The sequence below is a fragment of the Pungitius pungitius genome, chromosome 3 (genome assembly GCF_949316345.1).
Source record: "Pungitius pungitius chromosome 3, fPunPun2.1, whole genome shotgun sequence".
Taxonomy (NCBI): domain Eukaryota; kingdom Metazoa; phylum Chordata; class Actinopteri; order Perciformes; family Gasterosteidae; genus Pungitius; species Pungitius pungitius.
The window spans coordinates 341,575-357,659 of record NC_084902.1 but is presented as its reverse complement, the minus strand read 5'-3'; the positions used below and the strand labels follow the sequence as shown (position 1 = coordinate 357,659).

Genomic DNA, 16,085 nt, shown 5'->3' with positions numbered 1-16,085 from the left:
GAACTTCATAGTGTTTTTATTTATGTATTAATATTATCTTTAATTTTATAAATGGGTGCCCTTTTATTTTGGTTTGAGCACCTGCCCCCCAAAATGTCTGTGCACGTGCCTGCGGGGTCCAATATTCTCTTTATTGGTTTAGAACCAAGAAACGAGACAAACTGCTGACTTTAAGCAGCTGTTCGAGTCGGAGGGCCCTGCGCGCATGCGTCCCTTAACAGTTTAGCCCTACTGCGCATGCGTCCCTTAACAGTTTAGCCCTACTGCGCATGCGTCCCTTAACAGTTTAGCCCTACTGCGCATGCGTCCCTTAACAGTTTAGCCCTACTGCGCATGCGTCCCTTAACAGTTTAGCCCTACTGCGCATGCGTCCCTTAACAGTTTAGCCCTACTGCGCATGCGTCCCTTAACAGTTTAGCCCTACTGCGCATGCGCCCCTCTGAAGTTTAGGGTGGGAGCTAGCTGTTAGCACTGAGAGCTACTTAGCCGGAGTGTGTAATGGCGGCCTCGGTGTTGCTGGGCTCGTTGGACAACGTCGGAGTCAACTTCGCGGTTGGAGGCGGCAGCAGCGGGAGTATTTTAGTCGGGATTGATCATAACGGAACGGCGGGTCCGGTGCCCTGGAACCGGGCTCTGGACCGAGCGCTGGACGAAGCCTCAACCACCGGGAGCCTGAACCTCAGCAGCCGGAAGCTGAAGGAGTTTCCCCGCATCGCCGTCCACCACGATCTGACGGACACCACCAGGGCCGGTGAGTGAGCCCCGGGGAATGTTTGCCAGAGTTAGGGGGCTGGTGAGCGGGGACTGGCCCGAGAGGACCGGGTGGGTTATCGTTACGTTAGGTGGTTTAATTAACTCAGTGACAGTTTAATGGACTCCAGGGCCGAAAGGAGCCACACTGTAACTTCATGAGTAAAACGGCCACCCGTCACTATGATAGTCATAACGCCGGGCTAATTTAGCTAGTGACGTGTAGCGGGGCTAAATTTAAAACCTTGTTTAATCATGTTTAAACTATATTTTTGCCCGTGTAATTGGTTTCCTTGGCTTCATTACGCGAGAGAACCCCGGGAGGATAGGCGAAATATGTCGGGGGTCCACCTGTTTCAGTACACCTGTGAAGTTTGTTGATGCTGGCGGATGTAGCCAGCTAGCATGCTAACCGCAGTTAGCCGTCTGAAGCGGGTTGTCCAATAAAAGTTGCCGACAAGGACCTTCCGTTTTTGGGTCTCCGAGCTGTAAAAGTCTCTCCCCGAGTCTCTGCCGTCAGCGTGAAAAGGTGACCATAAACCTGGCGTTTTGTTTTTGTTTAATGTGAGTGACGGCTGATTGGATAAGGAGAGCGACCCCGCCCACCCGAGGCTGACGGGCGGCGCGACGACACAAAACAAGCCAAGCAAAGCCGCTTATTTTTGGACTGTCTGTCTCTCTCCCGCCTCTCTCTCTGCCCGTGTCCCTCTCTGTCTTCCTGTCTCCCTCCCTCTGTCTGTTTGTAATGATCACACTGACACAGATCAATCACTTATAGGGATCACAATTCAATACACTTTGAATAGATAGTGTAAAATACAAATGTAATTCTAAAGAACCTCTGACCTCCATCTCACCAGTAAATACAGGAGAGCGAGACAGACTAATTGATAGATTTCATATGACTGATTACATTCTGATCAGTTTAGAATGAACACTAATGAACAGTGCTGTCAATTCTTCTTCACGCCATTCAAAACTCACACTCAACCACTGACCTGGTGATGTCAGACCCTGGGGGGTCAGGGTGAGGGGATTGGGACACGGCCCCAGGTGCACGACCTCTTGCTGACCGGCTTGTTGGAATAAAAGAGGCCACACATGAAGTGTGTAAATACTTTGATTGCATTAAATAGCCGTGATCGATGCTACGATGGCACCAAGTAGTTGTCATTCATACCTTGCTGTAGACTTATACTACTATTAATGCCATTGGTTCAAAGAGCTGGTAAAATTGGAACCAAACATGTTTTTTTATTACTATTTACTATTATAGATAAATATACCATAAATTCCAGACTACAGAGCGCACGACTTTCCTTCTCTGACAGCCGGGTTGGTCGCCCGTAACCTGCACCGTTCTGTCTCGCTCGTAAAAAATTATACATTAGCCGCACCGTTGTATGAGCTGCAGGGTTCTAAGCGTGGGGAAAAAAGTAGCGGCTTATAGTCTGTAATTTAGCCGGCTGAGTTACTGTCACCGTGTGGGACCCAGAAGACATTGGAGTAAAGAGTGGAAGCAGGCAGAGAGAAAAACTCCATTTGGGGAGATGAGTAAACCTGTAACAGCACCCCCACCTGCAGGTTACAGTGAGTGGCTGGAAGAGAAGAAAGAGCAGCAGGGTGGACGCCATGTCCCGTGTGATCCAAGTCTCAGGGAGAGCAAGGAAGCCTGAGATGGAGTCTGTCGTGTGAGAAGCTGACTGGCAGTTCCAGAGGCCCCCTGAGACGAGGTGTAGGACATTGTAGATAAGAGGACAGGTAGTCCTGTCTTACACCAGGGTGATGGTGATTGGCTACAGCTGTGCTGACCACACCCCCTGCTCGTTAGTCCCTCTCACAATAATCTCACAATACGCCAAAGCTGATGTACTCAAAAGGTAGAAAGTAAAATACAGCTTAGTTCCTAATTCAAAGGAATCGAAGGCTTCAGGGAAAACCTACACAAACACAGTGAGACGCCAAAATATAACAATACCCGATACTTACGATACCACAAATACAAAACTAGAATATTTATCTATAGTAATAAATAAAACATCTGATTGATCTGATCAAGATTCCCCTTTTCACCAGCTTGTTCCTGCCCAGCTTTTTGAACACTTAACAAATGGCATTCATGTTAGTATTATCCCACGGCAAGATATTAATGAAAGTGACGGTGATGGTAAAATCATAGCATTGATTATACACTGCTATGTAGGCCTATTGTCCGTGTCTGAATGATTACATAGTTATTTCCATAAGTATGAATTACATAATTTTACAGCTGTGTGTTTAAGGTGGAAAAAATGGGTACATTAAAGATGGTACATAAATAAAGAGAAATCCCCTTTATTGAAAAATAACAATGAAAAATTCATCTAGTGTGTATTATTTGGTACAATTTTGTGTGCTTTCTGACCTGACAATTATATATATGAAGTACCGGTACTAAAAATATTCAAAACGTGTTGTTTTCAACATAAATGGTACAGCGGTACCTTTCTAGTACACCGTGCAACATAAAGTGAGACCAGGGTCCTGTTCCTCCTACGTGGTTCAACCAGTCGATCAGATGTCCCATTATCCAGCATAGCATAGCGTTGGCTAAAACGTAAGCATAGCGTTGGCTAAAACGTAAGCATAGCGTTGGCTAAAACGTAAGCATAGCGTTGGCTAAAACGTAAGCATAGCGTTGGCTAAAACGTAAGCATAGCGTTGGCTAAAACGTAAGCATAGCGTTGGCTAAAACGTAAGCATAGCGTTGGCTAAAACGTAAGCATAGCGTTGGCTAAAACGTAAGCATAGCGTTGGCTAAAACGTAAGCATAGCGTTGGCTAAAACGTAAGCATAGCGTTGGCTAAAACGTAAGCATAGCGTTGGCTAAAACGTAAGCATAGCGTTGGCTAAAACGTAAGCATAGCGTTGGCTAAAACGTAAGCATAGCGTTGGCTAAAACGTAAGCATAGCGTTAGGCTAAACGTAAGCATAGCGTTAGGCTAAACGTAAGCATAGCGTTAGGCTAAACGTAAGCATAGCGTTAGGCTAAACGTAAGCATAGCGTTAGGCTAAACGTAAGCATAGCATTAGGCTAAACGTAAGCATAGCATTAGGCTAAACGTAAGCATAGCATTAGGCTAAACGTAAGCATATCGTTAGGCTAAACGTAAGCATAGCGTTGGCTAAAACGTAAGCATAGCGTTGGCTAAAACGTAAGCATAGCATTAGGCTAAACGTAAGCATATCGTTAGGCTAAACGTAAGCATAGCGTTGGCTAAAACGTAAGCATAGCGTTGGCTAAAACGTAAGCATAGCATTAGGCTAAAACGTAAGCATAGCGTTGGCTAGATAGTAGATGATGGTCCATTTAGAGTCAAACAGACCATAAAGCAGGGGATGCATTAGGGCGGGGCTAATTATGAAAGTGTAACCATGGAGACTAAACTGAACATTCAGTGTTTGTTACATGTGGTGTAATATAATGTGTTGTGTGTTTGTTTGTGTCCAGACTTGTCTCGCAACCGTCTCTCTGAGCTTCCTCTGGACGTTTGTCTATTCGTGTCTCTGGAGAGTCTGAATCTTTACCAGAATTGTGTGAGGTCTCTACCGGACAGTATGCTCAACCTGCAGGCCCTCACCTACCTGAACCTCAGGTAACACACACACACACACACACACACACATTGCTAAAGGATATGGTCAAGCAATCTGTGAGAACCATTCATCATCAGACAGGAAGTTGGTATTGAGGGACAGACCCTTTTAAACCCTGTAAAGGAAAGTCTGGATTTACATTTGGGCATCCTCGGGATGAAGTATTATTATGTCTCCTATACCCTTCGGTCCGTGCTGTGGTTTTTATTAAGAGCAGACTGGTAGTCGGTGGTCAGTATGGATTTGTTAAGCAATAATAAAGCCAGTTAATCTTTATATTTACCCCTGTCCCCGTGTGTCTGTCCTCCAGTCGGAACCAGCTGTCTGTCCTCCCTGTGGTTGTCTGCAGTCTTCCTCTGAAGGTTTTGATTGCCTGCAACAACAAGCTGGTTTCTCTTCCAGAAGAAGTTGGCCAGCTGAGACAGCTGACCGAGCTGGTGGGTTTGATCGTGTGAGTATTGATCTCATTGATCTGTGATTGGATCACTTATTGATACGTGTGTGGACCTCCTCCCGCAGGACGTCAGCTGTAACGAGATCCAGACTCTACCGTGTCAGGTGGGTCAGCTGGAGGCTCTGCGAGACCTGAACATCAGGAGGAACCACCTGGTCCGGCTGCCTCCAGGTACACACACACACAGTACATGGGTATATGTGTGTGTTTACTAGTATCACAGTCATATAAGTACCTGTGTACTTGTGTTTAGAGCTGGCAGACCTCCCTCTGGTTCGTCTGGACTTCTCCTGTAACAAAGTGACCTCCATCCCCGCCTGCTACCGACAGCTGACGCAGCTACAGACCATCGTCCTCGACAACAACCCTCTGCAGACCCCACCTGCACAGGTACGTACCGGAAGTGACATCATTCCAGTACAACCAGGACCTTCATAATAGGAGGTTTTCCTTCTGTCTGTTTGTAGATTTGTATTAAAGGAAAGGTGCACATATTTAAGTATTTGAACCTGGAGGCCAGTAAGACGACCCCTGACCTACCAGACTTTGACAGACGCCCTTTGACCTTCAGCTCCTGGTAAGTTCATTACTTGCTTTTCTGTTATGATCGGTTGTAAACTGAATGTTTATTAATCGTTTCCATCTGAGAAGACTAGAAAAAACAATAAAAGCCCAGTCTGCGAGTGACTGTAACCTTCAGAATAAAAGTCGTGTGGTCTGTGGTGGTGGTGTCTGTGTGATTCAGTGCTGATGAGCTTTACCCCGGCCGGCCCTACGGAGCTCTGGACTCTGGCTTCAACAGTGTCGACAGCGGAGACAAGAGGTGGTCAGGGAACGAGGTCAGACACACACACACACACACACACACTCTCCACCTGTCCTCTCCTTACTTTCTGTGTGTGAGCTCACTTCCTGTCTGTGTCCAGCCTACAGAGGAGCTTTCAGAGCTGCCTCTCAGAGTGGCCGAGATCAGCAGAGACCAGAGACACAGAGGAGGAGGAGGAGGAGGACCTCTGCAGGCTAACGGCACACGTAAGTTCCTCACATAAAAAAAGATGCGCATCTGTGTCAGTGACATTATTCAAAGAAACTGGATGTTTCTTTAACGAATTCTGTCCCTGTCTGTTATCGTTATCTCTCGGTCATCTCCAGATGTGGAGTCGGAACAGATAGACTTCATTGACAGCTGTGTGGGGGAGGAAGAGGAGGAGGAGGGGAGGAGTCGAGGAGGAAGCAGCAGAGACAGTGTCAGCTTAAGCTCTCAGTTCATGGCCTACATCGAGAGACGCATCACCAGAGAGGTAGGAGCTCCTCCCACTGACCAGAGGTCACGCAGCTTCCCAAAGGTCGAGTTCTGCAGACAGATAAAATCTGTTCCTGGACAAACATGATGTCCGCATGTCTTTTATTTTGTAAAGCTCTGTGTGACTTCCTGTCTGTGTTCAGGGTTCCCCTGTGAAAACCAACTCGAGGACCGAAGACAGGAGGAGACACAACAGGTGTGTGGTTTATGAAATAATTACTGACACATGCTGTCTGTCAACCAACTCTGTCCCTCCATCTCTGTCTTTCTGTCCTGTAGGACTGTGGCTGATGGTGTCACAGCGCCACCTAGTGCCCAGAGCCAGGTAACACCTCAAATTGGTTCATGTTTTTCTGACCATCAACTACAAATCCCAGCTGCTCACGTCTGTCTGCCCCCCCTCAGAGAGAAGGGGGAGCTGCTCCAGTGGGGGTGGAGAGGATGAGGAGGGAGGCTCAGCACGCTGCTCTGCGGTACGACGAGGAGCGACACAAGAGCAGGTCTCAGCAAAGAGCCTGTGAGGTAGGCTGCACTCCCTCCTGTTGCTCATGTCAGTGCGATGTTGTAGCTCTTTGGAAGGAGACATGACATGGATGTCGTCAAGCTTCACTCTCTCTGCTTTTGGTTTCTCAGAATAAAGCGCCTCAAAGTCCAGACTGTGAGGTGAGACTCTACACAACAGACACAACACATAATGGCATTGAATCAGAAGAAGCTGCTCGTGCTTCATGTTCAGCTTCTTTTGCCTAAGGACGTAGTTTCCTGTGTTGTGTGTCTGCTCACACACTGCTGACTAACAATGAACAGTGATAACATCTCAAATGATGGCACATCTTCTGTTACCACACCGCCATGACAACAAAAAGCCCTCGTCATCAGCAGCTCACCATGTCGATGCAAAAAGATACAAAATATCAACTTTAATTTGTGTGAAAACCACCTTTCTCATCCGTCACAATCCGATTGGTTGTTAAATTGATGTTTAGCGCGGCCCTTCACCCTCACCTCATGTGTCTGTCCATGTGTGTTCAGAATGTCTACCCCTCCAGACGCTCCACCCACACAGATGACTCCGCCCTCTTTGTGGTAAGAATTTGGCCACACCCCCCAAAATGTACTAATAACAAAAGAATTGAAACAAATCTGAACAAACTGATGCGAATCATTTGAAAAACACAAAGGCTGTAAAATAGACTACGGTACAAAGCATAAGTAGTCCTACTTCTACTTCCTGTTTGTACTCGAGTACAAACAGGAAGTAGAAGTCACAAAGGGTCAGAGGTCATGCAGACTGATCATGACATCATATGTGCTGATCTGACCCAACATCAATCTGAGTGATTTTGATCAGCGTGTTCCCCTCCTGTCAATCACTCGTCACCACGGTGTCCCCTTCTGTACACCAGTGTCTATCTGTCCACCAGTCTGTGTGTCTCCTTATCGGAGTGTCTGTGTGTCTCCTTATCGGAGTGTCTGTGTGTCTCCTTATCGGAGTGTCTGTGTGTCTCCTTATCGGAGTGTCTGTGTGTCTCCTTATCGGAGTGTCTGTGTGTCTCCTTATCGGAGTGTCTGTCCACCAGTCTGTGTGTCTGTGTCTATATTTTTATATGTAGAACCTTTCGATGTTAAAATAGCAAGTAGCTGCTCTTGTAAATGACCTTTAGAGTAAACTGTGATTTGAAAAACTAAATCTTCTTTTTCTTCTGTCAATCCTTCATGTTTTATTCTCCCTCTGATCCACTTTGATTTACTTCTTTTGTGTTTGTTCATGTTTGTCTCTTCACTTTGACTTTAGTTTGTTCCTCCTGCTGCTTTATCTCTGTCCGTGTCCCCGTCTTGTGTCTCAGTGTCTCCTGGTGTTTGAGACAGACTTTTACACAAACACTATAACGAGATGGCTTTGTTCACACAGACAGGTTTGTCTCTTTACTCCTTTCTAAAGCCAAATGGAAAATAAATAAATAAAATAAGGAGAGCATACGTTAGAAGACATCTCTGTCCTGGTGGATGTCAACGTGGGGACACCTCCAGCTTTCATTGCTGCTGCCGCCTTCCATTTCCCTCTATCGTCTCTCGTTCTCCGCCTCTTGTTTGCTGCAGGTACTGCAACCTGCATACTGCCTGTCTGTCTCTGCCTGCCTGTCTCTGCCTGTCTGTCTCTGCCTGCCTGTCTCTGCCTGTCTGTCTCTGCCTGTCTGTCTCTGCCTGTCTGTCTCTGCCTGTCTGTCTCTGACTATGTGCATGTCCATCTTAAACATTGCCTCTAACATTTTTCTACATATTCATGAATCATTATTAAATCTCAAGTCGGTCCGTCTCTCAATTCCGTGCAACTTCCTGTCTGAGGCTCGTTGGTTCCTAGTGAGGAGGAGCTTTAGCTAACGAGGACACGGGGCCTATTTTCAGCGGCGGATGAATCCACTATGACGCCGTAGTGATGAAGATGAACAGAGTCCTCTCTTAAATACACTGTGTTGTGTGTCTGCAGGGGGAGGACAGAGCTGCTCTGTCTCCAACAGGTAACAACGACACACAAGTCACTTCGTCCTATTTCACCCAATGATTCCCATTTATTCATCCATGGCCTTTCTTCTTCCAGCCAATCAGTCCCCTTCGTATCCCAGCTCAGGGGGCGTGGCCTCCTGTCGGACATCCGCTCTGAGACCAGAGAGCTTCCTGTTTCGCCTCGGACAGAAACAGGAGAAGAGGAAAGGTGAGACGTTCAGGTGCAGCTAGGAAGGGGGAGTGGTTAGTTAGCTGTGACATCCATAAGGAAGACCTTGATGTGTGTATCGAGCATCAATTCATATTTATCTGAGTCCATGGAGGAGGCTCAGCTTCAGCATCTGACTCCTGCTAACTCCTCTACCTCAGGTGATGCTGCTCAGATGCAGGAGGCTCCTGCTGCTCCTCTGGTTGGAGAAGATGCTGAGCTGGTGGAGCAGCTGAGGAAGGTGTGTAGCTCCGTCTGCTCCTCTGAGCCAATAAGAGAGCAATGATGTCACAATAAGGCCCTAACAAGTAGTGTATGAATTAGGGCTGTCAATAGATAGAGAAATTAACTAATTAATTGCACATTTTGAATTTCATTAATGACGATTAATGAATGTTGTTGTTAATAAATGTTTGTTTTTCTTCTAAAGACAACCTTAAAAGTAATGAGCAATCATTTTAGTACGTGTGTATTTTAGATACTGTTGTTCAGTTGTTAATGTTATTTAAACACAAAGCGACACACATTTGATCATCTTGGAGGCAGAATTCCAGCTGGTGGAACATGTTGAAGTCTTCCTGCTGTCCTCGTGCACTTTGCCTCATTTAACGGCTGTGTTTGAAGTGCCAACAAAGTCCCACATTTAGTGGGTTAGGGTCACTGTCTTTCAGGGACACAGTGGTGGTCCTCTGCAGGCTGTAGCTGTGTCTCAAGCCTCTAGTCTGCATCCTTGAAGCCTTCAGCAGCCTTGAGACCCGAGCTGCTCCTCTAATGACCGCATAGTCTCAACCCAACGGTCTCTGACATGGGACGGTCTGTCCTATGGGGGACAGCATTACCTCTGCTGCTCCCGTTGCCTAGCAACCGGCTGAGCTTAGCAATAAAAGCCTTAAAACCCGAAAACGTTTTAATGTACAGATAAAGAAGATAAACTTCTCATTTCATTTAAAGATACACTTCTCCGGAGCATCATATATTTCAGGCTGAGATCTACGGTTATTTTAAAATCAAATCAAATAAGTTAATGTACAATACTTACTGATTTATAATTACTTTGAGCTAAAAGTAATATTGCGATCTTAAGTCAGAGGAGATTCCATCATTGTTTTCAATAAAACCCACAACAGAAAACACATTTATTAATGTGGGCAGACGAGCTGCTCGTTGTGTATTTGATCTAAATGTGTGTACATCGATGTTCATAAGAACAGTACATGGACCCAGAGGGGGGGTCAGGGGCTGTATGGGGGGGCAGCAACGTTATAACTAAGAGCAGTATGTTCTAATGTCTTTAAAAACACTGCATCGGTTACCAGTCATGCAACTTAAGTAATTTCATGAACCAAGATGTGATGTTATATATTATAACATTTATATCTGTAGATATTCCAGTGAATTCTATTACTTATCGTTACATTTAAATCACCTGCCTCCGTCCTGAATGAATGAAATCCTCCTCGGCCCGCACTGCATGCTGGGATATGCTGAGCCGCAGAGGACAGATCCCATGTGTCCTCCAAATCGGCTCCTGGGGGGCTGCGTCCCTCGTCCATGTTCGGAGGAGCCGGCGGGACGGGACACACGAGTTGCAGCGGAAGTGACGTATGCGTCCTTAAGGACGCAGCCTAGCATCCTTAAGGACGCAGCCTAGCAACTTTGAGACACGTGTGTGCTGCACAGGTTAACGTTAGATGTTGGGATGGAAGTAGGCTAGCAACTAGCTTAGCACAGCAGAGTGCTGTCCACATGCAAAGTAGTACTAATGTATGATAATCACTAACATGCTGGATAAATACTCTTCTGTCTTTCTCTTTGTCCCTCCAGAATATCGAGGCTCGCCTAAAGGTGTCGTTGCCTAGCGACCTGGGAGCAGCTCTGACAGATGGGGTGGTGCTCTGTCACCTGGCCAATCATGTGAGACCCCGGTCCGTCCCCAGCATCCACGTCCCCTCCCCCGCTGTAGTAAGTATTAGTATTGTTATTATCATCATCATAGTATATAATAATGCTGCTATCACTATAGTAACCCCAGTGATGCTGTCGGTCACTATAGTAACCCCAGTGATGCGCCTTTGCTCCACAGCCCAAACTCACGATGGCCAAATGTCGACGAAATGTAGAGAACTTCCTGGAGGCGTGTCGTAGAATTGGTGTTCCTCAGGTAACTCTCTCTCACATCATACAATCAATAAGATTAAATCTCAGCTGTGATACTTGTTTTTTATCCAATCAGCTGAAACTTTATTGATCGGCTGGAACTTTATCACAAGTTTAGTTCTTAGATGAGACATGATCCGGTGCTGAGTCACACAAGCTTTAACTCCTCAATCGGATCCTTCTAAATGAATTACTTGGAACGAAGCCACTTGTGGGGCGTGGCCTTGCTCCGCAATCTGTGTGACATCATCACCTGCACCTGTGCTGCTACTGGACTAACAAACGTTCCTATTTCTTTGTCATTTCCCTGTTCGTCATGATTCCATTTTTTTACTTTATTCCTTTCATTCGTCCAAACGTTTTGTCCAACACACCTCGACCCCCCCCCACCCCCCCTCAGGCTTGTCTCTGCTCAGTAGGTGAGGTCCTGACGGGGGAAGGCCCCAGCGTTTATGGGACGGTAGGCCTGTTGCTCTCTGTGGCCCCGCTCCCCCCAAGCCCCTCCCCTCTGGTCCAGCTGGCTGGCTTTGCCCTTTTCTACCTGTCCGTTATGTCGGTGTTGTGCGCCGTCTACTTACACCTGGCGCTGCACGTATAAGCCTTGAACCAACTTGATAGCATGTCATATGATGCACGTCTATGGGAGCAGAGGAGTCGCCCCCTGCTGGTCACTACACAGAAGTAGAGTCATTTCCTCATAGACGTCTATGGGAGCAGAGGAGTCGCCCCCTGCTGGTCACTACACAGAAGTAGAGTCATTTCCTCATAGACGTCTATGGGAGCAGAGGAGTCGCCCCCTGCTGGTCACTACACAGAATGCAGTCATGAAGACTGAGAAGCTGTGGAGAGTCTTCCTCACTTTAAGCTCCTCCTGGAGAATCCCAGGTTCTGACGGGATCCATATGTCCTCCAGAAAATTCTCTTAATGGGCCATCAAGATCTCCATAAGGGAACATAAAGTCTGGTTGGTTGAAAGCATCCTTGATCTCAACCTTTAACCTATAATATTCAGTTCCCCTAGGTTTACAGCCTTGGGGGGGGGGGGGGTGTAGTAGTGGAGTAGTGTGTGTCAGTGTGGAACTGCTGTTGAAAAATAACAAAACAACTATTTTTTCAGGCGGGTGGGGGAGAGAAGTCATTTCAGAGAGGGGGGGGCGCCGCCCCCTGTTAATAATGGTAGTGAAAACACTGATGACAAATGTATATGTTTCTGAGTGCCATCGTTTCATATCGTTTCCCCCCCACCTCTCCCGTTGCCATGGTTACTGTTGTTTTGCTCCTTGGTTTGAGTTGTCATCTGTTGACCCCCCCTCTCTGTTGTGTTTTTTTGGTCCCCGCCGTGTTTCTTCCTCTGTGGTGTCTCCGTAGACTCAGCTGTGTCTACCTCTTCACATTCTGGAGGGGGGGGGGCTCCCGCAGGTGGCTGGGACTGTGAGCACCTTGCTGGACCTGGCCCCGCCCCGACACCCCATCTCCACAACAACGACACCCGGCCCCCCCGCTGCCTTGTAGACGCCTGCCGCACGCGCTCAATGTGCCTCCCGTTAGTGTGTTTTAAAAGAGAAACCGGTTAAACTTTTACTAAGTGAAGACAAGATGTGTTCCTTACTCACGCTGTTCTTCTATCAGGACTGTTGCAACCACAAAGATGACATCATCAGGACGATTACACAACCACCACAATCATGACATCATCAGGACCGTTACACAACAACCACAATCATGACATCATCAGGACCGTTACACAACCACCACAATCATGACATCATCAGGACCGTTACACAACAACCACAATCATGACATCATCAGGACCGTTACACAACAACCACAATCATGACATCATCAGGGGAGCAGCTTTCTAAGGCGTGAAGTCAGAGGCACCTCCGGAGTCCTTTGATGTCGTGCTCTCTTTATGCAATGACCTCTTTTGGACAGGATTTATTTGTTTACACCAAAAACCTTGTACAGAGAGAAGAGATAAATGTATGAACAAATATAATCCTAACAATAGTTTAACTTCATCATAAAATGACTCTAATGACCAACATTTCATAACCAATGACTCCGCTAACGTTGGCTTACTTCGTGGTTCTCCTTGTTTAGTATCTCATATTTTATTTATTGATCTAAACCTGCCGAACAATGTCAAAGATATTTAGACACTAAATAAAACTTTAAAAACAACTTAATGTAGCTAAATGCTAATGTTACTCTAATGAAAACGCTCCTTTTTGAGAAAGTGGGTTTACATATGGTGCTGCTAATTTCTAATATGTAGCATTTCTTGAAATAACACTAATGTTCTCCGCTAACGGTAGCCATTATTAATGTTGGTTGAGAGATTTAAGATTCCAGCTAAGCCAAACATGGTTTAAAGTTTAATGACTGCGAACATTATCACAACAAACATTCATTCAGTTGGCAAACAATCATTTTAATTATTGATTTAACGCGAAATAGCTGTAACGCTAGACAATGAACATGAATCTACTTGGTTTGCATGTAAAGCTGCTTAGCTTCATGCTAACGTGGATAACTTTAGTTTAGATTTGAGTTGGTAACAATAGTGAACCCAGGTTTACACTACTTATCGCCCATTTAAGCTAACATTATGAACCAGTATGTTTCAAGGTTAAGTTAACCCAGCTAACTGTTAACATAAACATTGGTTAATGTTGTAATGAGCTTTAAGCTAATTCAGCTCAGTGCTAACGTTAGTAAACATGAACCTAGTGGGTTTGGAGTTGAGGCTAACACAGCTAGCTGCAAAGTCAACTAATGGCTTACCCAAGGTAGCTCTGTGCTAATGTTAACTGGCATGCCTAGCAGGTTCCCATGTAGCTAACGGTAGACAGGAGCTAAAGCCAACCTAGCTCAGCGCTAAAGTTACCAAATATCTGACGGTGCCAACATTGGCGAACTATGGAGCTAAAGATAAAGTAATTTGTTTAGTTCCAACATTAGACTTGAGTTAAGCTACCGTGGCTAACATTAGCTTCGGCTCAGTTTACTCTGTCTGATCCAAACGTCAGAATTGAGTTTGTTATTCAAAGCTTTGAGTTGTGATGGGACAGAAAAACAACTTTCTGCTTCTGAACTCTGACTCGGAGGACGTTTGTTTGGCGGAGGTCTCACCGTTGTATTTAAAAAGTCTTACTCTACACCCCCGTAAAATCATTAAACAGGACGTATTAAAAAATGTTGGCAAACAGGAGTCAGAATTGACACACATACAAGTCATGCGTCTTCCTCCAAGAGTTTCACACTTGAAATTTATGTAATTATTTATTAAGAAAAGATGATTTAGTTCTATTGACATTAAAAATACTTCAGATCAGATGGCGACTGAAGTAGCAGTTTAGATTAGAGAAGGACAACCAGGTGATGACGAGCGTCTGGCCATCGTTCTGTTGCATTGGGGGACATTTTTTTATTGTTCTACAGCCACACTACTACAAACTGTTAAATATTTGTGTACAAATATACTCCTAAGTCAGTCAGTCATCTGTACCGCTTATCCTTAGGGGGTTGTAGAAGGTGTGTGTATATATATATATGTATGTATGTACATATATATACACATATATACGTGTGTGTGTATATAGAGAATCATCTTTTACTTTGAATGTCTATTTTTACTTGTAATCATTATTAAAGTTTAACAATAGAACAAATTGTTTTGGTGTTGATTTATTGACACACAACCAGCACAAACTCATTCACATGTACCTCATACCAGTGGTCCCCAATCAGAAAGGATGATTTATTTTGAAAAAACAGATTCTCTCCCAATTACATACGATTGTCCCTCTTGGCACATGTTCCTCATGATGGGAACCTGGCGATATTCAGAGAGGCGTCGCTACAACAATAGAGGGACATGTATCGACCGCGCACGCAAAGTAACTTCAACAAATCAAATGAGAACCCTTTTTCCGCCATTCCACCTGCAGCTCATCCAGAATGCAGCAGCTCCACTGGTCTTCAACCTTCATAAGTTCTCCCACACTCCTCCACTCCTCTCTTCACTGGTTACCAGTGGCTGCCTCATCCAGTTCAAAGCACTGGTGCTCACGTAGCATGCTAGGAATGGATGGGGTCCAGTCTCCATCCAGGATGGGGTCAAACCCTACAAAAGGTGGAAGGTGCTTCCTTACATGTGATTTGCTTGAGGAGGAGGGTCCATGTCCTTGATGCCGTTCTGAAAAACGGTTACCGACCTCGTAACTTATACTACCATGAGTGAATTGTATTGGAGTGAATTAGAGTGAATTATCATCTCACCCTGTCTCCGTCCTGAATAAACTAAATACTCGTTGGGTCGCACTGCATGATGGGATATGCTGGGCCACACAGGACCGATCAGATGAATCCTTTGAATTGCCCCTGGAGGGCGAAATTATGTCTGCGGTCCAGGAATGCGTCCTCGCGAGGATGCGGTCCACAGATCTATACAAAGGCTAGATGTCTTACGGCAGAGTCTAGAACGTCCGCACATGGCGGCCATCTTGGTACAGTGAGCTCGTTGGTGGTACTTTTTAGATTTGCTCAATTTTCAACCGATTTTTAAACTGTTGGGTTTGTTATAAACGTCAGATGTAGTTATGACACTGCAAACATACTTATACAATTGTTATTTTCTAAAGTCGGTACTGCTTTATAACAAACCAAACCGTTTAAAAATCAGTTAAATTGAGTTACGGTTATTTAAAATTCCTGTGAGGAAAAACAGGTTGGGGATCGCTGTCATATACAACCACAACTATTCATTATGATCACTTTTATCCTCAGTGTGGAAGCAGTTATATGACAAAGCTTTGAAACTTTGTTTTGAGCTACATTTATTTTATATCTGCATCAAGCTGCTTTTTCCTCCCTCACTGAGAGAAAAGCACTCAACGAGATGGCGACTCTTTGCTGTCCTGCTCCCAGATGGTGGAATGAGCTCTCTGATGACATCAGGACAACAGAGAGACTCTACATCTTCAAACTAAAGACACACCTCTTTAGACTCTACCTCGACTAAAACACTAGCAAACCGTAGCACTAACAGATGATGGCACTTAAACTGT

The 16,085-nt window shown here is 45.4% G+C and overlaps 1 protein-coding gene across 5 annotated transcripts; it reads left to right on the top strand.

Moving 5' to 3' along the window:
- The first annotated feature begins 200 nt into the window (after positions 1–200).
- Positions 201–14,688, top strand: lrch3 (leucine-rich repeats and calponin homology (CH) domain containing 3). 5 transcript variants are annotated; one of them, XM_037473955.2, is made up of 22 exons: positions 201–751; positions 4,241–4,385; positions 4,697–4,823; positions 4,906–5,011; positions 5,094–5,230; positions 5,308–5,417; positions 5,586–5,679; positions 5,767–5,872; positions 5,993–6,141; positions 6,287–6,339; positions 6,423–6,468; positions 6,549–6,665; positions 6,777–6,806; positions 7,176–7,229; positions 8,632–8,662; positions 8,743–8,856; positions 9,018–9,097; positions 10,681–10,818; positions 10,940–11,017; positions 11,414–11,473; positions 12,382–12,556; positions 12,643–14,688. In XM_037473955.2, exons 1-21 carry the CDS (start codon positions 499–501, stop codon positions 12,523–12,525), a joined length of 2,172 nt encoding a protein of 723 aa, XP_037329852.2. In that variant the 5' UTR covers positions 201–498; the 3' UTR covers positions 12,526–12,556; positions 12,643–14,688. The 5 variants fall into 5 exon arrangements, with proteins under 5 accessions (XP_037329852.2, XP_037329842.2, XP_037329861.2 ...); XM_037473924.2 differs by having other exon boundaries at positions 391–751; positions 11,414–11,432; positions 12,643–14,687; XM_037473945.2 differs by having other exon boundaries at positions 202–751; positions 12,382–14,688.
- Positions 14,689–16,085: the final 1,397 nt, after the last annotated feature.

Bases quoted from the DNA above. Each gene is read 5' to 3' on its own strand.
- lrch3 (XM_037473924.2), top strand. From the start codon at position 499: ATGGCGGCCTCGGTGTTGCTGGGCTCGTTGGACAACGTCGGAGTCAAC. The intron at 4,824-4,905 runs GTGGGTTTGATC...CTCCTCCCGCAG, and splicing joins TGAGACAGCTGACCGAGCTG to GACGTCAGCTGTAACGAGAT. The intron at 6,340-6,422 runs GTGTGTGGTTTA...TCTGTCCTGTAG, and splicing joins GACAGGAGGAGACACAACAG to GACTGTGGCTGATGGTGTCA.